Source organism: Chiloscyllium punctatum, chromosome 42 (assembly GCF_047496795.1).
Source record: "Chiloscyllium punctatum isolate Juve2018m chromosome 42, sChiPun1.3, whole genome shotgun sequence".
NCBI classification, from domain to species: domain Eukaryota; kingdom Metazoa; phylum Chordata; class Chondrichthyes; order Orectolobiformes; family Hemiscylliidae; genus Chiloscyllium; species Chiloscyllium punctatum.
Genome location: NC_092780.1, coordinates 65,619,199 through 65,645,210, shown reverse-complemented (window position 1 = coordinate 65,645,210; position 26,012 = coordinate 65,619,199). Strand labels below are relative to the sequence as shown.

The 26,012-nt window shown below is 43.2% G+C and overlaps 1 protein-coding gene across 2 annotated transcripts in view; it reads left to right on the top strand.

Annotated features, from left to right (window-relative positions):
* The window catches only part of LOC140465507 (solute carrier family 15 member 2-like), a 309,483-nt gene that overhangs the window by 147,341 nt on the left and 136,130 nt on the right, over positions 1–26,012 (top strand). For both annotated transcript variants that reach the window (XM_072561041.1, XM_072561040.1), the window contains exons 7-10: positions 402–501; positions 1,206–1,296; positions 5,471–5,548; positions 8,230–8,312. In XM_072561041.1, coding sequence (XP_072417142.1) covers positions 402–501; positions 1,206–1,296; positions 5,471–5,548; positions 8,230–8,312 — 352 coding nt within the window. The remainder of the gene's footprint in view (positions 1–401; positions 502–1,205; positions 1,297–5,470; positions 5,549–8,229; positions 8,313–26,012) is intronic.

Sequence of the window (26,012 nt, the reverse complement as noted above, 5' to 3'; positions counted from 1 at the left end):
AATGTTAACTTTCTGCAGCTGGGCTGCTGATCTGCCTTTGTCTCTCCTTCTCATTGCTGCAGCCTTTGTTTAAACTCTTGCCGTCTCCAATGCTCACTTCATGCCAGTGCACAGTCTCAAGTACCTTTGGGCTCCCAACCTGTTGCTGGTCCTGTTTACCACAATGATGTTCCATTATTTCCTGATGGGGTACAGTGCTGCTTAATGGGGATGAGGAGCAGTTTTGAAATTCACCTAAACCTCCCGCTGAACTCTCTGTATCATATATTTGTTAAAATTGGCCCTAGCCTATTGCACTGTCTATCCATGTCACATCAATATGTATCAATATATCAGTGTACCAATGCCCCTATATCATGTCTACTCAGTAAACACTGACTGGACTCTCTTTCTGATTGTAGGGTGGGTGCCTTTATTGGGCTGTTCCTCATTTCCCTGGGTTCCGGTGGAATCAGATCCAGTATGTCACCCTTTGGTGCTGATCAGATTGGTGGGAAAGAGGTGAGTATATTGATTCTGTGTTTTTGAGAATGGCTTGGAATGGCATTGATACTTTTAAGTGAAACTAGATGAAAGAGAGAGGAATGAGGAGATTTACTGATTAAATAGGAAGCAGCTTGTGCAAAACGTTTGTACCAACATGGACCAGATGGGCCAAATGGCCTATTTCTTTTTGTAAATTATATCAAATTATATGTAATAAGCCGCTTTATTGTATAAAACATCCAACAGTCTGGAGAGAAAAATCAGCCTGTTGTTAATATAAGGAAAGGTTGACACACTGTACCTCACCGCATTGTTCAGAAGTATCACAATGTGTTCACAGAAATCATTCTTAAAGGAGCTGGGAATCAAACAGATGCAGATGCAGCAGCAATGCTGACTTATGTTATTTGGCACGGATGAGTTAGACCAAAGGGTCTGTTTCTGTGCTGTTTGAGAAGAAGAGACGAACCAGTTTTATATTAAAGCTGAGAGAGTAACTTAATGTAAAGACAGGCATGCATCCTGAATCTTGACCTGATTGAGTTCTGACTCCAGAACATACTTTATAGCTAATTAACTACTTGAATCTAACTGGCCACTGAGAGTAAGTTGGCCAGAGGAACAAAGCTAGTTAGATTGAGATGTAAATAGTATCAGTGCTAGGCAGTTGTGCAGACTAGACTCTGCAGTTACTAACTGGGTATATTTATTCCCTGCAGGAGAAAGGTTACCGGATGTACTTTTCATTCTTCTACTTTTCCATGAACCTAGCAGCTTTACTTGCAGGGATTACCATCCCCATCCTGAGAGGTAAGGAGGATCGGTGAGGAAGTGAACTGGTGGTAATGTCACTTGGTAATCTTTGCCTGCAGAGGTAAACTGTTTCACAAGTTCACTCCTGGCAAGCTCTGTAATAATGTTGTCGGGACAGATATCCCATAAAAGGGAGGCCACTCAAATGCAGTCCTCCATAGCCAGCTCTGGGATAGTTTTGACAGATGCTTGGAGATCTGTCAGCCTTAAATTGACCTCAGTGGATTGAGGTCAGTCTCCGGTAAGCATGTGAAATGGTGTGGGTGAAGACTAACCTAGTCTGATTTCAAATCAACGAGTCATTCACAAGCTATAGAAGTGAGCGTGGTGTGTCCAGTAGAGACATTGACCCAAGTCAGAACCAAACTGAGGAAGGGAAGGGTGACTATAAGAGAAACTGGAGAGTTACTATGAGTTCAGCGTTTGGATTTATGGGGTTGGCCAAGTGTCTTCTAATAACAGCTGACTTGTATCCGAGAGTCTGTCAAACAATAAAGTTCATTGCAAATAAAAATGCAGTATAAATGCAACTCTACCGCCTGACCAGAGGACATGGCTATTTCCATTTATTCCAGCCTCTGAACAATATATATCACTGTCTGGCCATTGTGCATTGAAAGCTGATCTGTGTTGAATTCTATTAATTTGTATAACTATAGTCTGATCAAGAAATGCTGGAAATACTGACCAGCTCAGACAGCATCTGTGGAGAGAATCCGCGTTTAAGGTTGTTTCAAGTGTAAGACAGTGAGAACTAGTGGTAGGCAGGAGGATTGAGTGTTCTTAGGAATCAGTAGCAGAAGCCGATAAAGTTAATGAAGAGGGAGAAAACTGATTATGGAAGTAAATTGGTATTAAACAGCAAGAGCTTCTATGTATATAGAGAAAGAAAGACAGTAGTTAAAGTAAGCGTGGGACTCTTGAAAGGTGCAACTGGGGAATTAATTATAGGGAACAGGAAGTTGACAAATAATTTAAACCTGTATTTTGTATCGGTCTTCACGGTGAAAGATGCTATAAACGTCTCAAAGTTTACAGATAAACAAGGTGCTAATAGGAGGAAAGTTTTTGTTATAAGCCCCATCACAGGAATAAGGAATGTTAAAAATTAATGGCATTTAAGACAGACAAGTCACTAGAACCTGATGGTCTGCATCACTATTTTGGATTAGAGTGGTGCTGGAAAAGCACAGCAGTTCAGGCAGCATCCGAGGAGCAGGAAAATCGACGTTTCGGGCAAAAGCCCTTCATCAGGAATAGAGGCAGAGTGCCTGCAGGGTGGAAAGATAAATGAGAGGAGGGTGGGGTCATGTCCACGCTCCCCAACAACCCACCGTCCCATCCTGGCACTTTCCCCTGCCACCGTAGGAATTGCAAAACCCTGCGCCCACATCTCCTCCCTCACCTCCATCCAAGGCCCTAAAGGAGCCTTCCACATCCATCAAAGTTTTACCTGCACATCCACACGTATCACTTATTGTATCTGTTGCTCCCGATGTGGTCTCCTCTACATTGGGGAGACTGGGCGCCTCCTAGCAGAGCGCTTTAGGGAACATCTCTAGGACACCCGCACCAATCAACCTCACCGCCCTGTGGACCAACATTTCAACTCCCCCTCCCACTCTGCCGAGGACATGAAGGTCCTTGGCCTCCTTCACCACCGCTCCCTCACCACCAGACGCCTGGAGGAAGAACGCCTCATCTTCCACCTCGGAACATTTTAACCCTGGGGCATCAATGTAGACTTCAACAGTTTCCTCATTTCCCCTTTCCCCACCTCATCCTAGTTCCAAATTTCCAGCTCAGCACTGTCCCCATGACTTGTCCTACCTGCCTATCTTCTTTTCCACCTATCCACTCCACCCTCCTCTCTGACCTATCCCCTTCATCTCACCCCCATCCACCCATTGTACTCTTTGCTACCTTCCCCCACCCTCCTCCCTGACCTATCACTTCATCCCCACCCCCACTCACCTATTGTACTCTATGCTACTTTCTCCCCACCCCCACCCTCCTCTCATTTATCTCTCCACCCTTCACGCACTCTGCCTGTATTTCTGATGAAGGGCTTTTGCCCGAAACGTCGATTTTCCTGCTCCTCGGATGCTGCCTGAACTGCTGTGCTTTTCCAGCACCACTCTAATCCAGAATCTGGTTTCCAGCATCTGCAGTCATTGTTTTTACCTTGCATCACTATTTTGACCTCTGCACTTAAGAAAGATAATGCAAGCTGTTCAACTCGACTGATTCCTGTGACAAAGGGGTTAATTTGTCAAAAACAGCTAAACATGTTCAGCCTTATTCATTAAAGGTTAGAAGAATGAGGGGGATCTTATTCAATGTACAAGTGTTTGCAGAGGGGGCTTGACCGAGTAGGTGTTGAGAAGATATTTCCTGTAGTGGGGACATCTTGAATTAGGGACATGGTTATCGCCAAAGGGTACACTAATTGAAAACTGAGATGTAAAGGAATTTCTTTTCCCAAAGGGTAGTAAGTCTCTGGAAACCCAAAAGAGTTGTGAAAACTAGGTCACTGAAAATATTTGAAATTGGGGTCGGTAGAGTTTTGAAATATCAAGGAGTTGGTATCTAAACTGACCTGGTTCAATGGAGTTGAGATTGGGGCAGATCAGCCAAGATTTTGTTGGATCATGAGGCGACTTAGAGGGGAAGAATGGTCTACTGCTCCTATTTCATATGTCTTTATGTTACACCCATTTCCGCCTCTGGCTTTTACACCATGAAACCTTTGTGATTGAATTTTTTTTAGATTAGATTAGATTACTTACAGTGTGGAAACAGGCTGTTCGGCCCAATGAGTCCACACCGATCCTCCGAAGAGTAATCCATCCAGACCTATTCCCTACATTTACCCCTTCGTCTAACACTATGGTCAATTTAGCATGGCCAATTCACCGAACTTGCACATCTTTGGACTGTGGGAGGAAACCGGAGCACCCGGAGGAAACCCACGCAGACACGGGGAGAATGTGCAAATTCCACACAGACATTTGGAAGGTTTGTAGCTCAGGTTGAGGTTTAGGGTGTAGGTTTGCTCGCTGAGCTGTAGGTTCGATATCCAGACGTTTCATTACCTGGCTAGGTAACATCATCAGTGGCGACCTCCAAGTGAAGCGAAGCTGTTGTCTCCTGCTTTCTATTTATTTGTTTGTCCTGGATGGGGTTCCTGGGGTTTGTGGTGATGTCATTTCCTGTTTATTTTCTGAGGGGTTGATAGATGGTATCTAGATCTATGTGTTTGTTTATGGTGTTGTGGTTGGAGTGCCAGTCCTCTAGGAATTCTCTGGCATGTCTTTGCTTAGCCTGTCCCAGGATAAATGTGTTATCCCAGTCGAAATGGTGTTTTTCATCCATGTGTAGGGCTACGAGGGAAAGAGGGTCATGTCTTTTTGTGGCTAGCTGGTGTTCATGTATCCTGGTGACTAACTTTCTTCCTGTTTGTCCTACGTAGTGTTTGAGGCAGTCCTTGCATGGAATTTTGTAGATGACATTGGCTTTGTCCATGGGTTGTACTGGGTCTTTTAAGTTTGTTAGTTTTTGTTTGAGAGTGTTGGTGGGTTTGTGTGCTACTAGGATTCCGAGGGGTCTTAGTAGTCTGGCTGTTATTTCTTAAACTTCTTTGATGAATGATAAGGTGGTTAGGGTTTCTGGCTGTGTTTGGTCTGCATTTTTCGATGGGACAACCACAACGCCATAAACAAACACATAGATCTAGATACCATCTATCAACCCCTCAGAAAACAAACAGGAAATGACATCACCACAAACCCCAGGAACCCCATCCAGGAGAAAGATATAAATAGAAAGCAGGAGACAACAGCTTTGCTTCACTTGGAGGTCGCTACTGATGATGTTACCTAGCCAGGTAATGAAACGTCTGGATATCAAACCTACAGCTCAGCGAGCAAACCTACACCCTCCACACAGACAGTTGCCTGAGGTGGGAATTGAACCGGGGTGTCCCGGGTCTCCATGCCACTCCCTATACTCCATGCAATATTTTGTTTTTTTGTTGTATAATCAGGAAGTCCTACTGTGTGACTAATATCTACCAATGTCTAAGTACAGTCTCATTTTTCATGCACTGGAGAGTGGAGTGAATGTGAGTGCATTACTGTTACAATTGACAATGCTCTGTCTTTGCTTGTAGAGGATGTCCAGTGTTATGATACAGACTGCTACCCTCTGGCATTTGGTGTCCCTGCAATTGCTATGTTACTGGCTTTTGGTAAGTTTGATTTCTGCTCTAAACATTTTCAGTTGACCCAATATGGAACAAACATAGTGCAGTGCTTCTGAAACTATTTCCCACTGTGACCCCATTCAGTGAGAGTTCCGTTGTAACTGCAGTTGCCAAGGTAGATTCCTGTTGGTTTCTATGCAATCTTAAATTTTCAGGATATATTCTGCTCAGGAGTCCTATCAAGGCTGTAGATTCCCACCTGCTCATTAGAGTTTTTGGGGGGATGGGGTTGCTTAATGATCAAAGTATGCAGAGATAGTAGTCCAGCTGTGTAGGCTGACTAGAGATAGATTAAACATATCCATTCTGACTCAGTGATGGGAACACTCTCCCTGAGTTCCCCAATGGATGTATATGGAGACCATGTTTTAATCTTCATGAACTGGGCCTGGCTGGATTAGAGCTTGAAACACTTCATCTTCCATCTGAGAAGTGGGAATACAATCCCCTGATGCCTCCTTTTTAAGCTACTTAGATCTACTCTTCAGTCAAAATTCATCCAATAATACCTTTACCATCAAAAGACTGCAAGAGAAAAATGGATAATGACCAGGAGGGATAGTTGAGGAGGGATGACTAAACGTGTGGCTTCAGATGAATTTTAAGAAGGAAGATGGAGTTTTGGTAAAATGGGCAAGTGAGATTTGATGGAGGACAGACGATTTCAGGTAGTTGAGGACAAATTGAGGTAGTCAAGTCTAGAAGTGATAAAGGGATGTGAGAGAGCCTGACTTAAAGGTGAAGATGAGCAGTGTTATCGAGATCTTGCTGGTGGATTGGATATGAGGTTTTATATTTCACCCAGCATTGAACAAGACATCAATGCCATGGATCAGCTTGAGGGGGGTCAATGAAAAGCTAGCATTATGTAAATATCGCCTTTAGTGCACACTCCATCCCCACAGGCTGAGACAGCCTCTATGATTGATGTACACTCCCATAGAACATAGAGCATAGAACAATACAGCGCAGAACAGGCCCTTCGGCCCTCGATGTTGCACCAACCTGTGAACTATTCTCAGCTCGTCCCCCTACGCTATCCCAAAATCATCCATGTGCTTATCTAAGGATTGTTTAAATCTCCCTAATGTGGCTGAGTTGACTACATTAGCAGGTAGGGCATTCCACGCCCTTACCACTCTCTGAGTAAAAAACCTGCCTTTGACATCTGTCTAAAATCTATCACCCCTCAATTTGTAGTTATGCCCCTCATACAAGCTGACATCATCATCCTAGAAAAAAGACTTTCACTGTCTACCCTATCTAATCCTCTGATCATCTTGTATGTCTCTATCAAATCTCCCCTTAGCCTTCTTCTTTCCAATGAGAACAGATCCAAGTCTCTCGGCCTTTCCTCATTAGACCTTCCCTCCAGACCAGGCAACATCCTGGTAAATTTCCTCTGCACCTTTTCCAATGCTTCCACATCCTTCCTGTAATGGGGCGACTAGAACTGTATACAGTATTCCAAGTGTGGCTGCACCAGCATTTTGTCTAGTTGCGGGATGATGTTGCGGTTCTGGAACTCAATCCCTCTACCAATGAAACCTAAAACACCGTATGCTGCCTTAACAGCACTATCCACCTGGGTGGCAACTTTCAGGGATCTATGTACATGGACTCCAAGATCCCTCTGCACATCCACACTACCAAGAATCTTTCCATTGACCCAGTACTCTACCTTCCTGTTATTCACCCCAAAGTGCATCACCTCACATTTAGCTGCATTGAACTCCATTTGCCACTTCTCAGCCCACTTCTGCAGTTTATCCAAGTCCTCCTACAATCTGTAACATTCTTCCAAACTGTCCACTACTCCACCGATTTTAGTGTCGCCTGCAAATTTACTACTCCATCCACCTATGCCTGCGTCTAAGTCATTTATAAAAATCACAAACAGCAGTGTTCCCAAAACAGATCCTTGTGACACACCACTAGTAACCGGACTCCAGGCTGAATATTTTCCATCAACCACCACTTGTTGCCTTCTTTCAGAAAGCCAGTTTCTAATCCAAACTGCTAAATCACCCTCAATCCCACGCCTCTGCATTTTCTCCAACAGCCTACCATGTGGAACCTTATCAAAGGCTTTACTGAAGTCCAAGTATACCATGTCAACTGCCCAACCCTCATCTACATGCTTGGTCACCTTCTCAAAAAACTCAATGAGGTTTGTGAGACACAACCTGCCCTTGACGAAACCATGTTGGCTATCTGAAATCAAATTGTTGCTTACTAAATGATTATAACCCCTTCCAAAACCTTTCCTACAACAGAAGTAAAGCTCACTGGTCTATAATTACCTGAGTTATCTCTGCTGTCCTTCTTGAACAAGGGCACAACATTTGCAAACCACCAGTCCTCAGGTATTAAACCTGTAGACAATGATGACTCAAATATCAAAGCCAAAGGCTCTACTTTCTCCTCCATAGCTTCCCAGAGAATCCTCGGATAAACCCCATCTGGCCCAGGGGACTTGCCTACTTTCACTCCTTCTAGAATTGATAATACCTGTGCATAACTAACCTCGATCCTTTCTGGTCTAATATCATTGAGCATAAGATAAACAGAGAACAAGGTAAGACTAAATTAACAAACAAGTGTTTTTGGAATGAGTGGCTGAAAGTTAGCCATCCTTATCTGAGTTAACATGTCATGTTTTTCAGTGATTTTTGCACTGGGTACCTCTGTGTATAAAATTTATCCGCCGACAGGGAACCTGTTCTGCAAATTACTATGCGCCACTGCGGTAAGTCACAAACTATTTGGTACATCATCATCTCTGCTGGTCATGTAGTGTTTCTTTTAACAAAATTAGCATGCTCTGCTACCTCTGGGTTGGTGGGCTTGTCTTTCCAATACGTACTGAAGATAAGTCTAAACCAAGCCAGAAACTGTTCAGCATTTTCTCCTGCCTGTCATGTATTGTTCAGATCTCACCACTGGTGAGGAGTGAGCTGAGAATGCTGGTTTAATGAGCTTGGAATTTGGTTTGCAGTCAGCTTTTTTTTTCGCAGTCTGTTACTCAACTTGACCATAACAACTGAAGACTTTACATTTGCCTGTATTGATTTCGACACCAAGTGACAGAACGCTGATGATTGTGGAGCCTAGTGATGTGAAATTATCAACGACCTCCAACATCACATCATCAATGCTGATAGATACCAACATCCTACCCATAACATGTCTTCCCAATGCTGATGGTCAAACCAAGCTCTTTGCACCTATGAGAGCATCTGTCTATTTTATGTGAAGGTGTTCCTCAGCAAGAAATATCAGAAAAATATTGTTGGAGTACTGCAACTCTTCATGGAAGACTGATGCACCTTTGCCTTGGATTGTAGGTGGGCAAGGCTGATCAACTTTCTGTTCTGTAAGCCTGAAACCTGGAAGCATAAGAAGAAAACCCTCTTTGATCCATCAATGTTGCCCTGTCATAGCTGACTTAACCTATCATGGTGTCATGGAAAGAGGAACTGAACTGAATAGATTGCTGGGTGGCCAGTTTTCTCCAGCAGTTTTCAATAGACCGTCGCTGCTCACATTCTCGAAAGCTTTGCTGATATCGATGCAGGCAGTATACAGTAGGCTCCTTTGTTCAGTTTTTCTTTGCAGCTGGATCAAGAAGAACATGTCAACTGTCGGCCTTTCAGTTGTGAAATCACACTGAGGTCAGGGATTGATATGTTCAGCCAGGATCTGCACGCTAACAAAGGGCGGAAGGGGGTACTGCACATGCTGGAGATTAATGTCATGATCAGAGTGATGCTGGAAGAGCACAGCAGGTCAGGCAGCATCCGAAAAGCAGGAAAATTGACATTTCCTGATGAAGGGCTTTTGCCCAAAATGTCGATTTTCCTGTTCCTCGGATACTGCCTGACCTGCTGTGTTTTTCCAGCACCACACTAATCTTGACTCTGATAACGGGATCTACTCAGCAGGGAGGTGCCTGAATATTTGTTGCATTCCCTGCATTCATCCTTGTTCTTGTACAGGGTCACTGTATTTGCATTATATACACCCTGGGATGAAAGAGAGAAATTTGTGCAGGTATTGCAGAAGTGCCATTCTTTCTGTGCTTTACTGAACTTCCTCTCTGTCAGTATTCTTCATAGAGTGTTCCACATATCTGCCTAACCCTTTACTGCAATCAGTGAAGACTTCCTTGCTTTTACTTTTAGATTAGATTCGATTACTTAAAGTGTGGAAACAGACCCTTCGGCACAACAAGTCCACACTGACACGCGGAAGCACAACCCACCAACACCTATTCCCCTACACATACCCATTCACCAAACACTACGGGCAATTTAGCATGGCCAATTCAGCAAACCTGCACATTTTTGGACTGTAGGAGGAAACGGGAGCTCCCGGAGGAAACCCACACAGAATAATAAATCCATATCATTGCTGATGGATCTGTTGCCTTAATACCCACTTCATTCTGTTGAAGGACAGTGGATAAATCATCTGTCACCAGAGTTGATCATTAATATCCAGGTGTGTCACTGCAGTGTTGGTCATTAATATCCAGGACAGTCACTGCAGTGTTGATCATTAATATCCAGGACTGTCACTGCAGTGTTGGTCATTAATATCCAGGTCTGTCACTGCAGTGTTGGTCATTAATATCCAGGTGTGTCACTGCAGTGTTGGTCATTAATATCCAGGTGTGTCACTGCAGTGTTGATCATTAATATCCAGGTGTGTCACTGCAGTGTTGGTCATTAATATCCAGGTGTGTCACTGCAGTGTTGGTCATTAATATCCAGGTGTGTCACTGCAGTGTTGGTCATTAATATCCAGGTGTGTCACTGCAGTGTTGGTCATTAATATCCAGGTGTGTCACTGCAGTGTTGATCATTAATATCCAGGTGTGTCACTGCAGTGTTGATCATTAATATCCAGGACAGTCACTGCAGTGTTGGTCATTAATATCCAGGTCTGTCACTGCAGTGTTGGTCATTAATATCCAGGTGTGTCACTGCAGTGTTGGTCATTAATATCCAGGTGTGTCACTGCAGTGTTGATCATTAATATCCAGGTCTGTCACTGCAGTGTTGGTCATTAATATCCAGGTGTGTCACTGCAGTGTTGGTCATTAATATCCAGGTGTGTCACTGCAGTGTTGATCATTAATATCCAGGACTGTCACTGCAGTGTTGGTCATTAATATCCAGGTGTGTCACTGCAGTGTTGATCATTAATATCCAGGTGTGTCACTGCAGTGTTGGTCATTAATATCCAGGTGTGTCACTGCAGTGTTGATCATTAATATCCAGGACTGTCACTGCAGTGTTGGTCATTAATATCCAGGACTGTCACTGCAGTGTTGGTCATTAATATCCAGGTGTGTCACTGCAGTGTTGATCATTAATATCCAGGTGTGTCACTGCAGTGTTGATCATTAATATCCAGGTGTGTCACTGCAGTGTTGGTCATTAATATCCAGGTGAGTCACTGCAGTGTTGATCATTAATATCCAGGTCTGTCACTGCAGTGTTGGTCATTAATATCCAGGACTGTCACTGCAGTGTTGGTCATTAATATCCAGGTGTGTCACTGCAGTGTTGGTCATTAATATCCAGGTCTGTCACTGCAGTGTTGATCATTAATATCCAGGTGTGTCACTGCAGTGTTGGTCATTAATATCCAGGACTGTCACTGCAGTGTTGATCATTAATATCCAGGTGTGTCACTGCAGTGTTGATCATTAATATCCAGGTGTGTCACTGCAGTGTTGGTCATTAATATCCAGGTGTGTCACTGCAGTGTTGGTCATTAATATCCAGGTGTGTCACTGCAGTGTTGATCATTAATATCCAGGTCTGTCACTGCAGTGTTGATCATTAATATCCAGGACTGTCACTGCAGTGTTGATCATTAATATCCAGGTCTGTCACTGCAGTGTTGATCATTAATATCCAGGTCTGTCACTGCAGTGTTGATCATTAATATCCAGGTGTGTCACTGCAGTGTTGGTCATTAATATCCAGGTGTGTCACTGCAGTGTTGGTCATTAATATCCAGGACTGTCACTGCAGTGTTGGTCATTAATATCCAGGTCTGTCACTGCAGTGTTGGTCATTAATATCCAGGACTGTCACTGCAGTGTTGGTCATTAATATCCAGGTGTGTCACTGCAGTGTTGGTCATTAATATCCAGGTGTGTCACTGCAGTGTTGATCATTAATATCCAGGTCTGTCACTGCAGTGTTGGTCATTAATATCCAGGTGTGTCACTGCAGTGTTGATCATTAATATCCAGGTCTGTCACTGCAGTGTTGATCATTAATATCCAGGTGTGTCACTGCAGTGTTGGTCATTAATATCCAGGTCTGTCACTGCAGTGTTGATCATTAATATCCAGGTGTGTCACTGCAGTGTTGGTCATTAATATCCAGGTCTGTCACTGCAGTGTTGATCATTAATATCCAGGTGTGTCACTGCAGTGTTGGTCATTAATATCCAGGTGTGTCACTGCAGTGTTGATCATTAATATCCAGGTCTGTCACTGCAGTGTTGGTCATTAATATCCAGGTGTGTCACTGCAGTGTTGGTCATTAATATCCAGGTGTGTCACTGCAGTGTTGATCATTAATATCCAGGTCTGTCACTGCAGTGTTGGTCATTAATATCCAGGTGTGTCACTGCAGTGTTGGTCATTAATATCCAGGTGTGTCACTGCAGTGTTGGTCATTAATATCCAGGTGTGTCACTGCAGTGTTGATCATTAATATCCAGGTGTGTCACAGCAGTGTTGGTCATTAATATCCAGGTCTGTCACTGCAGTGTTGGTCATTAATATCCAGGTGTGTCACTGCAGTGTTGGTCATTAATATCCAGGTGTGTCACTGCAGTGTTGATCATTAATATCCAGGTGTGTCACTGCAGTGTTGATCATTAATATCCAGGTGTGTCACTGCAGTGTTGGTCATTAATATCCAGGTGTGTCACTGCAGTGTTGGTCATTAATATCCAGGTGTGTCACTGCAGTGTTGATCATTAATATCCAGGTGTGTCACTGCAGTGTTGGTCATTAATATCCAGGTCTGTCACTGCAGTGTTGATCATTAATATCCAGGTGTGTCACTGCAGTGTTGGTCATTAATATCCAGGTGTGTCACTGCAGTGTTGATCATTAATATCCAGGTCTGTCACTGCAGTGTTGATCATTAATATCCAGGTGTGTCACTGCAGTGTTGGTCATTAATATCCAGGTGTGTCACTGCAGTGTTGATCATTAATATCCAGGTGTGTCACTGCAGTGTTGGTCATTAATATCCAGGTGTGTCACTGCAGTGTTGGTCATTAATATCCAGGTGTGTCACTGCAGTGTTGATCATTAATATCCAGGTGTGTCACTGCAGTGTTGATCATTAATATCCAGGTGTGTCACTGCAGTGTTGGTCATTAATATCCAGGTGTGTCACTGCAGTGTTGGTCATTAATATCCAGGTCTGTCACTGCAGTGTTGATCATTAATATCCAGGTGTGTCACTGCAGTGTTGGTCATTAATATCCAGGTCTGTCACTGCAGTGTTGGTCATTAATATCCAGGTGTGTCACTGCAGTGTTGATCATTAATATCCAGGTGTGTCACTGCAGTGTTGGTCATTAATATCCAGGTGTGTCACTGCAGTGTTGATCATTAATATCCAGGTGTGTCACTGCACTGTCGGTCATTAATATCCAGGTGTGTCACTGCAGTGTCGGTCATTAATATCCAGGTGTGTCACTGCAGTGTTGGTCATTAATATCCAGGTGTGTCACTGCAGTGTTGATCATTAATATCCAGGTGTGTCACTGCAGTGTTGGTCATTAATATCCAGGTGTGTCACTGCAGTGTTGATCATTAATATCCAGGTGTGTCACTGCAGTGTTGGTCATTAATGTCCAGGTGTGTCACTGCAGTGTTGGTCATTAATATCCAGGTGTGTCACTGCAGTGTTGGTCATTAATATCCAGGTGTGTCACTGCAGTGTTGGTCATTAATATCCAGGTGTGTCACTGCAGTGTTGGTCATTAATATCCAGGTCTGTCACTGCAGTGTTGGTCATTAATATCCAGGTCTGTCACTGCAGTGTTGGTCATTAATGTCCAGGTGTGTCACTGCAGTGTTGATCATTAATATCCAGGTGTGTCACTGCAGTGTTGATCATTAATATCCAAGTGTGTCACTGCAGTGTTGATCATTAATATCCAGGTGTGTCACTGCAGTGTTGATCATTAATATCCAGGTGTGTCACTGCAGTGTTGGTCATTAATATCCAGGTGTGTCACTGCAGTGTTGATCATTAATGTCCAGGTGTGTCACTGCAGTGTTGATCATTAATATCCAGGTGTGTCACTGCAGTGTTGATCATTAATATCCAGGTGTGTCACTGCAGTGTTGATCATTAATGTCCAGGTGTGTCACTGCAGTGTTGATCATTAATATCCAGGTGTGTCACTGCAGTGTTGATCATTAATATCCAGGACTGTCACTGCAGTGTTGGTCATTAATATCCAGGTGTGTCACTGCAGTGTTGATCATTAATATCCAGGTGTGTCACTGCAGTGTTGATCATTAATATCCAGGACTGTCACTGCAGTGTTGGTCATTAATATCCAGGTGTGTCACTGCAGTGTTGATCATTAATATCCAGGTGTGTCACTGCAGTGTTGATCATTAATATCCAGGACTGTCACTGCAGTGTTGGTCATTAATATCCAGGTGTGTCACTGCAGTGTTGGTCATTAATATCCAGGTGTGTCACTGCAGTGTTGGTCATTAATATCCAGGTGTGTCACTGCAGTGTTGATCATTAATATCCAGGTGTGTCACTGCAGTGTTGATCATTAATATCCAGGACTGTCACTGCAGTGTTGGTCATTAATATCCAGGTGTGTCACTGCAGTGTTGGTCATTAATATCCAGGTGTGTCACTGCAGTGTTGATCATTAATGTCCAGGTGTGTCACTGCAGTGTTGATCATTAATATCCAGGTGTGTCACTGCAGTGTTGGTCATTAATATCCAGGTGTGTCACTGCAGTGTTGATCATTAATATCCAGGTGTGTCACTGCAGTGTTGATCATTAATATCCAGGACTGTCACTGCAGTGTTGGTCATTAATATCCAGGTGTGTCACTGCAGTGTTGGTCATTAATATCCAGGTGTGTCACTGCAGTGTTGATCATTAATGTCCAGGTGTGTCACTGCAGTGTTGATCATTAATATCCAGGTGTGTCACTGCAGTGTTGGTCATTAATATCCAGGTGTGTCACTGCAGTGTTGATCATTAATATCCAGGTGTGTCACTGCAGTGTTGGTCATTAATATCCAGGTCTGTCACTGCAGTGTTGATCATTAATATCCAGGACTGTCACTGCAGTGTTGGTCATTAATATCCAGGTGTGTCACTGCAGTGTTGATCATTAATATCCAGGTGTGTCACTGCAGTGTTGATCATTAATATCCAGGACTGTCACTGCAGTGTTGGTCATTAATATCCAGGACTGTCACTGCAGTGTTGGTCATTAATATCCAGGACTGTCACTGCAGTGTTGATCATTAATATCCAGGACTGTCACTGCAGTGTTGATCATTAATATCCAGGACTGTCACTGCAGTGTTGGTCATTAATATCCAGGACTGTCACTGCAGTGTTGGTCATTAATATCCAGGTGTGTCACTGCAGTGTTAATCATTAATATCCAGGACTGTCACTGCAGTGTTGGTCATTAATATCCAGGTCTGTCACTGCAGTGTTGGTCATTAATATCCAGGACTGTCACTGCAGTGTTAATCATTAATGTCCAGGTGTGTCACTGCAGTGTTGATCATTAATATCCAGGTGTGTCACAGCAGTGTTGGTCATTAATATCCAGGTGAGTCACTGCAGTGTTGGTCATTAATATCCAGGTGTGTCACTGCAGTGTTGGTCATTAATATCCAGGTGTGTCACTGCAGTGTTGGTCATTAATATCCAGGACTGTCACTGCAGTGTTGATCATTAATATCCAGGTGTGTCACTGCAGTGTTGGTCATTAATATCCAGGTGTGTCACTGCAGTGTTGGTCATTAATATCCAGGACTGTCACTGCAGTGTTGGTCATTAATATCCAGGACTGTCACTGCAGTGTTGGTCATTAATATCCAGGTGTGTCACTGCAGTGTTGGTCATTAATATCCAGGTCTGTCACTGCAGTGTTGATCATTAATATCCAGGTGTGTCACTGCAGTGTTGGTCATTAATATCCAGGTGTGTCACTGCAGTGTTGATCATTAATATCCAGGACTGTCACTGCAGTGTTGATCATTAATATCCAGGTGTGTCACTGCAGTGTTGGTCATTAATATCCAGGTGTGTCACTGCAGTGTTGGTCATTAATATCCAGGTGTGTCACAGCAATGTTGATCATTAATATCCAGGTCTGTCACTGCAGTGTTGGTCATTAATATCCAGGTCTGTCACTGCAGTGTTGGTCATTAATATCCAGGTGTGTCACTGCAGTGTTGATCATTAATATCCAGGTGTGTCACTGCAGTGTTGATCATTAATATCCAGGTGTGTCACTGCAGTGTTGGTCATTAATATCCAGGTGTGTCACTGCAGTGTTGATCATTAATATCCAGGTGTGTCACTGCAGTGTTGGTCATTAATGTCCAGGTGTGTCACTGCAGTGTTGGTCATTAATATCCAGGTGTGTCACTGCAGTGTTGGTCATTAATATCCAGGTGTGTCACTGCAGTGTTGGTCATTAATATCCAGGTGTGTCACTGCAGTGTTGGTCATTAATATCCAGGTGTGTCACTGCAGTGTTGGTCATTAATATCCAGGACTGTCACTGCAGTGTTGATCATTAATATCCAGGTCTGTCACTGCAGTGTTGGTCATTAATATCCAGGTCTGTCACTGCAGTGTTGATCATTAATATCCAGGTGTGTCACTGCAGTGTTGGTCATTAATATCCAGGTGTGTCACTGCAGTGTTGGTCATTAATGTCCAGGTCTGTCACTGCAGTGTTGATCATTAATATCCAGGTGTGTCACTGCAGTGTTGGTCATTAATATCCAGGTGTGTCACTGCAGTGTTGATCATTAATATCCAGGTGTGTCACTGCAGTGTTGGTCATTAATATCCAGGTGTGTCACTGCAGTGTTGATCATTAATATCCAGGTGTGTCACTGCAGTGTTGATCATTAATATCCAGGTGTGTCACAGCAGTGTTGATCATTAATATCCAGGTGTGTCACTGCAGTGTTGGTCATTAATATCCAGGTGTGTCACTGCAGTGTTGGTCATTAATATCCAGGTCTGTCACTGCAGTGTTGATCATTAATATCCAGGTGTGTCACTGCAGTGTTGGTCATTAATATCCAGGTGTGTCACTGCAGTGTTGATCATTAATGTCCAGGTGTGTCACTGCAGTGTTGATCATTAATATCCAGGTGTGTCACTGCAGTGTTGGTCATTAATATCCAGGACTGTCACTGCAGTGTTGGTCATTAATATCCAGGTCTGTCACTGCAGTGTTGATCATTAATATCCAGGTGTGTCACTGCAGTGTTGGTCATTAATATCCAGGTGTGTCACTGCAGTGTTGATCATTAATATCCAGGTGTGTCACTGCAGTGTTGATCATTAATATCCAGGTGTGTCACTGCAGTGTTGATCATTAATATCCAGGTGTGTCACTGCAGTGTTGATCATTAATGTCCAGGTCTGTCACTGCAGTGTTGATCATTAATATCCAGGACTGTCACTGCAGTGTTGGTCATTAATATCCAGGTGTGTCACTGCAGTGTTGATCATTAATATCCAGGTGTGTCACTGCAGTGTTGATCATTAATATCCAGGACTGTCACTGCAGTGTTGGTCATTAATATCCAGGTGTGTCACTGCAGTGTTGGTCATTAATATCCAGGTGTGTCACTGCAGTGTTGATCATTAATATCCAGGACTGTCACTGCAGTGTTGGTCATTAATATCCAGGTGTGTCACTGCAGTGTTGATCATTAATATCCAGGACTGTCACTGCAGTGTTGGTCATTAATATCCAGGTGTGTCACTGCAGTGTTGATCATTAATATCCAGGTGTGTCACTGCAGTGTTGATCATTAATATCCAGGACTGTCACTGCAGTGTTGGTCATTAATATCCAGGTGTGTCACTGCAGTGTTGGTCATTAATATCCAGGTGTGTCACTGCAGTGTTGGTCATTAATATCCAGGTGTGTCACTGCAGTGTTGATCATTAATATCCAGGTGTGTCACTGCAGTGTTGGTCATTAATATCCAGGTCTGTCACTGCAGTGTTGATCATTAATATCCAGGTCTGTCACTGCAGTGTTGGTCATTAATATCCAGGTCTGTCACTGCAGTGTTGATCATTAATATCCAGGTGTGTCACTGCAGTGTTGGTCATTAATATCCAGGACTGTCACTGCAGTGTTGGTCATTAATATCCAGGTGTGTCACTGCAGTGTTGATCATTAATATCCAGGACTGTCACTGCAGTGTTGGTCATTAATATCCAGGTGTGTCACTGCAGTGTTGATCATTAATATCCAGGTGTGTCACTGCAGTGTTGATCATTAATATCCAGGACTGTCACTGCAGTGTTGGTCATTAATATCCAGGTGTGTCACTGCAGTGTTGGTCATTAATATCCAGGTGTGTCACTGCAGTGTTGGTCATTAATATCCAGGTGTGTCACTGCAGTGTTGATCATTAATATCCAGGTGTGTCACTGCAGTGTTGGTCATTAATATCCAGGTCTGTCACTGCAGTGTTGATCATTAATATCCAGGACTGTCACTGCAGTGTTGGTCATTAATATCCAGGTGTGTCACTGCAGTGTTGATCATTAATATCCAGGTGTGTCACTGCAGTGTTGATCATTAATATCCAGGTGTGTCACTGCAGTGTTGATCATTAATATCCAGGACTGTCACTGCAGTGTTGGTCATTAATATCCAGGACTGTCACTGCAGTGTTGGTCATTAATATCCAGGACTGTCACTGCAGTGTTGATCATTAATATCCAGGACTGTCACTGCAGTGTTGATCATTAATATCCAGGACTGTCACTGCAGTGTTGGTCATTAATATCCAGGACTGTCACTGCAGTGTTGGTCATTAATATCCAGGTCTGTCACTGCAGTGTTGGTCATTAATATCCAGGTGTGTCACTGCAGTGTTGATCATTAATATCCAGGTCTGTCACTGCAGTGTTGATCATTAATGTCCAGGTGTGTCACTGCAGTGTTGATCATTAATATCCAGGTGTGTCACAGCAGTGTTGGTCATTAATATCCAGGTGAGTCACTGCAGTGTTGGTCATTAATATCCAGGTGTGTCACTGCAGTGTTGGTCATTAATATCCAGGTGTGTCACTGCAGTGTTGGTCATTAATATCCAGGACTGTCACTGCAGTGTTGATCATTAATATCCAGGTGTGTCACTGCAGTGTTGGTCATTAATATCCAGGTGTGTCACTGCAGTGTTGGTCATTAATATCCAGGTGTGTCACTGCAGTGTTGGTCATTAATATCCAGGACTGTCACTGCAGTGTTGATCATTAATATCCAGGTGTGTCACTGCAGTGTTGGTCATTAATATCCAGGTCTGTCACTGCAGTGTTGGTCATTAATATCCAGGTGTGTCACTGCAGTGTTGGTCATTAATATCCAGGTGTGTCACTGCAGTGTTGGTCATTAATATCCAGGACTGTCACTGCAGTGTTGATCATTAATATCCAGGTGTGTCACTGCAGTGTTGGTCATTAATATCCAGGACTGTCACTGCAGTGTTGATCATTAATATCCAGGTGTGTCACTGCAGTGTTGGTCATTAATATCCAGGTGTGTCACTGCAGTGTTGATCATTAATATCCAGGTGTGTCACTGCAGTGTTGGTCATTAATATCCAGGTGTGTCACTGCAGTGTTGGTCATTAATATCCAGGTGTGTCACTGCAGTGTTGGTCATTAATATCCAGGTGTGTCACTGCAGTGTTGATCATTAATATCCAGGTCTGTCACTGCAGTGTTGATCATTAATATCCAGGTGTGTCACTGCAGTGTTGATCATTAATATCCAGGTGTGTCACTGCAGTGTTGATCATTAATATCCAGGTCTGTCACTGCAGTGTTGGTCATTAATATCCAGGTGTGTCACAGCAGTGTTGATCATTAATATCCAGGACTGTCACTGCAGTGTTGGTCATTAATATCCAGGTCTGTCACTGCAGTGTTGGTCATTAATATCCAGGTCTGTCACTGCAGTGTTGGTCATTAATATCCAGGTGTGTCACTGCAGTGTTGATCATTAATATCCAGGTGTGTCACTGCAGTGTTGGTCATTAATATCCAGGTCTGTCACTGCAGTGTTGATCATTAATATCCAGGTGTGTCACTGCAGTGTTGGTCATTAATATCCAGGTGTGTCACTGCAGTGTTGATCATTAATATCCAGGTGTGTCACTGCAGTGTTGGTCATTAATATCCAGGTCTGTCACTGCAGTGTTGATCATTAATATCCAGGTGTGTCACTGCAGTGTTGATCATTAATATCCAGGACTGTCACTGCAGTGTTGATCATTAATATCCAGGACTGTCACTGCAGTGTTGATCATTAATATCCAGGTGTGTCACTGCAGTGTTGATCATTAATATCCAGGTGTGTCACTGCAGTGTTGATCATTAATATCCAGGTGTGTCACTGCAGTGTTGATCATTAATATCCAGGTGTGTCACTGCAGTGTTGGTCATTAATATCCAGGTCTGTCACTGCAGTGTTGATCATTAATATCCAGGACTGTCACTGCAGTGTTGATCATTAATATCCAGGTGTGTCACTGCAGTGTTGGTCATTAATATCCAGGTGTGTCACTGCAGTGTTGGTCATTAATATCCAGGTGTGTCACTGCAGTGTTGGTCATTAATATCCAGGTGTGTCACTGCAGTGTTGGTCATTAATATCCAGGTGTGTCACTGCAGTGTTGGTCATTAATATCCAGGTGTGTCACTGCAGTGTTGGTCATTAATATCCAGGTGTGTCACTGCAGTGTTGATCATTAATATCCAGGACTGTCACTGCAGTGTTGGTCATTAATATCCAGGTGTGTCACTGCAGTGTTGATCATTAATATCCAGGTGTGTCACAGCAGTGTTGATCATTAATATCCAGGTGTGTCACTGCAGTGTTGATCATTAATATCCAGGTGTGTCACTGCAGTGTTGATCATTAATATCCAGGTGTGTCACTGCAGTGTTGATCATTAATATCCAGGTCTGTCACTGCAGTGTTGATCATTAATATCCAGGTGTGTCACTGCAGTGTTGGTCATTAATATCCAGGTCTGTCACTGCAGTGTTGATCATTAATATCCAGGTGTGTCACTGCAGTGTTGGTCATTAATATCCAGGTGTGTCACTGCAGTGTTGATCATTAATATCCAGGTTGTGTCACTGCAGTGTTGATCATTAATATCCAGGTGTGTCACTGCAGTGTTGATCATTAATATCCAGGTGTGTCACTGCAGTGTTGGTCATTAATATCCAGGTGTGTCACTGCAGTGTTGATCATTAATATCCAGGTGTGTCACTGCAGTGTTGGTCATTAATATCCAGGTGTGTCACTGCAGTGTTGATCATTAATATCCAGGTCTGTCACTGCAGTGTTGATCATTAATATCCAGGACTGTCACTGCAGTGTTGGTCATTAATATCCAGGTGTGTCACTGCAGTGTTGGTCATTAATATCCAGGTCTGTCACTGCAGTGTTGGTCATTAATATCCAGGTCTGTCACTGCAGTGTTGGTCATTAATATCCAGGTCTGTCACTGCAGTGTTGGTCATTAATATCCAGGTGTGTCACTGCAGTGTTGATCATTAATATCCAGGTGTGTCACTGCAGTGTTGATCATTAATATCCAGGTGTGTCACTGCAGTGTTGGTCATTAATATCCAGGTGTGTCACTGCAGTGTTGATCATTAATATCCAGGTGTGTCACTGCAGTGTTGATCATTAATATCCAGGTGTGTCACTGCAGTGTTGGTCATTAATATCCAGGTGTGTCACTGCAGTGTTGATCATTAATATCCAGGTCTGTCACTGCAGTGTTGATCATTAATATCCAGGACTGTCACTGCAGTGTTGGTCATTAATATCCAGGTGTGTCACTGCAGTGTTGGTCATTAATATCCAGGTGTGTCACTGCAGTGTTGGTCATTAATATCCAGGTGTGTCACTGCAGTGTTGATCATTAATATCCAGGTGTGTCACTGCAGTGTTGGTCATTAATATCCAGGTGTGTCACTGCAGTGTTGATCATTAATATCCAGGTGTGTCACTGCAGTGTTGATCATTAATATCCAGGTGTGTCACTGCAGTGTTGATCATTAATATCCAGGTGTGTCACTGCAGTGTTGGTCATTAATATCCAGGTCTGTCACTGCAGTGTTGGTCATTAATATCCAGGTCTGTCACTGCAGTGTTGGTCATTAATATCCAGGTGTGTCACTGCAGTGTTGGTCATTAATATCCAGGTCTGTCACTGCAGTGTTGGTCATTAATATCCAGGTCTGTCACTGCAGTGTTGGTCATTAATATCCAGGACTGTCACTGCAGTGTTGGTCATTAATATCCAGGACTGTCACTGCAGTGTTGATCATTAATATCCAGGACTGTCACTGCAGTGTTGATCATTAATGTCCAGGACTGTCACTGCAGTGTTGGTCATTAATATCCAGGTGTGTCACTGCAGTGTTGATCATTAATATCCAGGACTGTCACTGCAGTGTTGGTCATTAATATCCAGGTGTGTCACTGCAGTGTTGATCATTAATATCCAGGTGTGTCACTGCAGTGTTGGTCATTAATATCCAGGTGTGTCACTGCAGTGTTGGTCATTAATATCCAGGTGTGTCACTGCAGTGTTGATCATTAATATCCAGGTTGTGTCACTGCAGTGTTGATCATTAATATCCAGGTGTGTCACTGCAGTGTTGGTCATTAATATCCAGGTGTGTCACTGCAGTGTCGGTCATTAATATCCAGGTTGTGTCACTGCAGTGTCGGTCATTAATATCCAGGTGTGTCACTGCAGTGTTGGTCATTAATATCCAGGTGTGTCACTGCAGTGTTGATCATTAATATCCAGGTGTGTCACTGCAGTGTTGGTCATTAATGTCCAGGTGTGTCACTGCAGTGTTGGTCATTAATGTCCAGGTGTGTCACTGCAGTGTTGATCATTAATATCCAGGTCTGTCACTGCAGTGTTGATCATTAATATCCAGGTGTGTCACTGCAGTGTTGGTCATTAATATCCAGGTGTGTCACTGCAGTGTTGATCATTAATATCCAGGTGTGTCACTGCAGTGTTGGTCATTAATATCCAGGTGTGTCACTGCAGTGTTGATCATTAATATCCAGGTGTGTCACTGCAGTGTTGATCATTAATATCCAGGTGTGTCACTGCAGTGTTGATCATTAATATCCAGGTGTGTCACTGCAGTGTTGATCATTAATATCCAGGTTGTGTCACTGCAGTGTTGATCATTAATATCCAGGTCTGTCACTGCAGTGTTGGTCATTAATATCCAGGTGTGTCACTGCAGTGTTGATCATTAATATCCAGGTGTGTCACTGCAGTGTTGGTCATTAATATCCAGGTGTGTCACTGCAGTGTTGATCATTAATATCCAGGTGTGTCACTGCAGTGTTGGTCATTAATATCCAGGTGTGTCACTGCAGTGTTGATCATTAATATCCAGGTGTGTCACTGCAGTGTTGGTCATTAATATCCAGGTGTGTCACTGCAGTGTTGATCATTAATATCCAGGTGTGTCACTGCAGTGTTGATCATTAATATCCAGGTGTGTCACTGCAGTGTTGGTCATTAATATCCAGGTGTGTCACTGCAGTGTTGATCATTAATATCCAGGTGTGTCACTGCAGTGTTGATCATTAATATCCAGGTCTGTCACTGCAGTGTTGATCATTAATATCCAGGTGTGTCACTGCAGTGTTGGTCATTAATATCCAGGTGTGTCACTGCAGTGTTGGTCATTAATATCCAGGTCTGTCACTGCAGTGTTGATCATTAATATCCAGGTCTGTCACTGCAGTGTTGATCATTAATATCCAGGTGTGTCACTGCAGTGTTGGTCATTAATATCCAGGTGTGTCACTGCAGTGTTGGTCATTAATATCCAGGTGTGTCACTGCAGTGTTGGTCATTAATATCCAGGTCTGTCACTGCAGTGTTGATCATTAATATCCAGGACTGTCACTGCAGTGTTGGTCATTAATATCCAGGTGTGTCACTGCAGTGTTGGTCATTAATATCCAGGTGTGTCACTGCAGTGTTGATCATTAATATCCAGGTCTGTCACTGCAGTGTTGATCATTAATATCCAGGTGTGTCACTGCAGTGTTGGTCATTAATATCCAGGTGTGTCACTGCAGTGTTGATCATTAATATCCAGGTCTGTCACTGCAGTGTTGATCATTAATATCCAGGTCTGTCACTGCAGTGTTGGTCATTAATATCCAGGTGTGTCACTGCAGTGTTGATCATTAATATCCAGGTCTGTCACTGCAGTGTTGATCATTAATATCCAGGTCTGTCACTGCAGTGTTGATCATTAATATCCAGGTGTGTCACTGCAGTGTTGGTCATTAATATCCAGGTGTGTCACTGCAGTGTTGGTCATTAATATCCAGGTGTGTCACTGCAGTGTTGGTCATTAATATCCAGGTGTGTCACTGCAGTGTTGGTCATTAATATCCAGGTGTGTCACTGCAGTGTTGGTCATTAATATCCAGGACTGTCACTGCAGTGTTGATCATTAATATCCAGGTGTGTCACTGCAGTGTTGATCATTAATATCCAGGTGTGTCACTGCAGTGTTGGTCATTAATATCCAGGACTGTCACTGCAGTGTTGATCATTAATATCCAGGTGTGTCACTGCAGTGTTGATCATTAATATCCAGGTGTGTCACTGCAGTGTTGGTCATTAATATCCAGGTCTGTCACTGCAGTGTTGATCATTAATATCCAGGTGTGTCACTGCAGTGTTGGTCATTAATATCCAGGACTGTCACTGCAGTGTTGGTCATTAATATCCAGGTGTGTCACTGCAGTGTTGGTCATTAATATCCAGGTGTGTCACTGCAGTGTTGGTCATTAATATCCAGGTGTGTCACTGCAGTGTTGGTCATTAATATCCAGGACTGTCACTGCAGTGTTGATCATTAATATCCAGGTCTGTCACTGCAGTGTTGATCATTAATATCCAGGTCTGTCACTGCAGTGTTGGTCATTAATATCCAGGTGTGTCACTGCAGTGTTGATCATTAATATCCAGGTGTGTCACTGCAGTGTTGGTCATTAATATCCAGGTGTGTCACTGCAGTGTTGGTCATTAATATCCAGGTGTGTCACTGCAGTGTTGGTCATTAATATCCAGGACTGTCACTGCAGTGTTGATCATTAATATCCAGGTGTGTCACTGCAGTGTTGGTCATTAATATCCAAGTGTGTCACTGCAGTGTTGGTCATTAATATCCAGGTGTGTCACTGCAGTGTTGGTCATTAATATCCAGGTCTGTCACTGCAGTGTTGGTCATTAATATCCAGGTCTGTCACTGCAGTGTTGGTCATTAATATCCAGGTGAGTCACTGCAGTGTTGGTCATTAATATCCAGGTGTGTCACTGCAGTGTTGGTCATTAATATCCAGGTGTGTCACTGCAGTGTTGATCATTAATATCCAGGTGTGTCACTGCAGTGTTGATCATTAATATCCAGGTCTGTCACTGCAGTGTTGGTCATTAATATCCAGGACTGTCACTGCAGTGTTGGTCATTAATATCCAGGTGTGTCACTGCAGTGTTGAGCATTAATATCCAGGTGTGTCACTGCAGTGTTGGTCATTAATATCCAGGTGTGTCACTGCAGTGTTGGTCATTAATATCCAGGACTGTCACTGCAGTGTTGGTCATTAATATCCAGGACTGTCACTGCAGTGTTGGTCATTAATATCCAGGTGTGTCACTGCAGTGTTGATCATTAATATCCAGGTGTGTCACTGCAGTGTTGGTCATTAATATCCAGGTGTGTCACTGCAGTGTTGATCATTAATATCCAGGTGTGTCACTGCAGTGTTGGTCATTAATATCCAGGTGTGTCACTGCAGTGTTGGTCATTAATATCCAGGTGTGTCACTGCAGTGTTGATCATTAATATCCAGGTGTGTCACTGCAGTGTTGGTCATTAATATCCAGGACTGTCACTGCAGTGTTGATCATTAATATCCAGGTGTGTCACTGCAGTGTTGATCATTAATATCCAGGTGTGTCACTGCAGTGTTGATCATTAATATCCAGGTGTGTCACTGCAGTGTTGGTCATTAATATCCAGGTCTGTCACTGCAGTGTTGGTCATTAATAT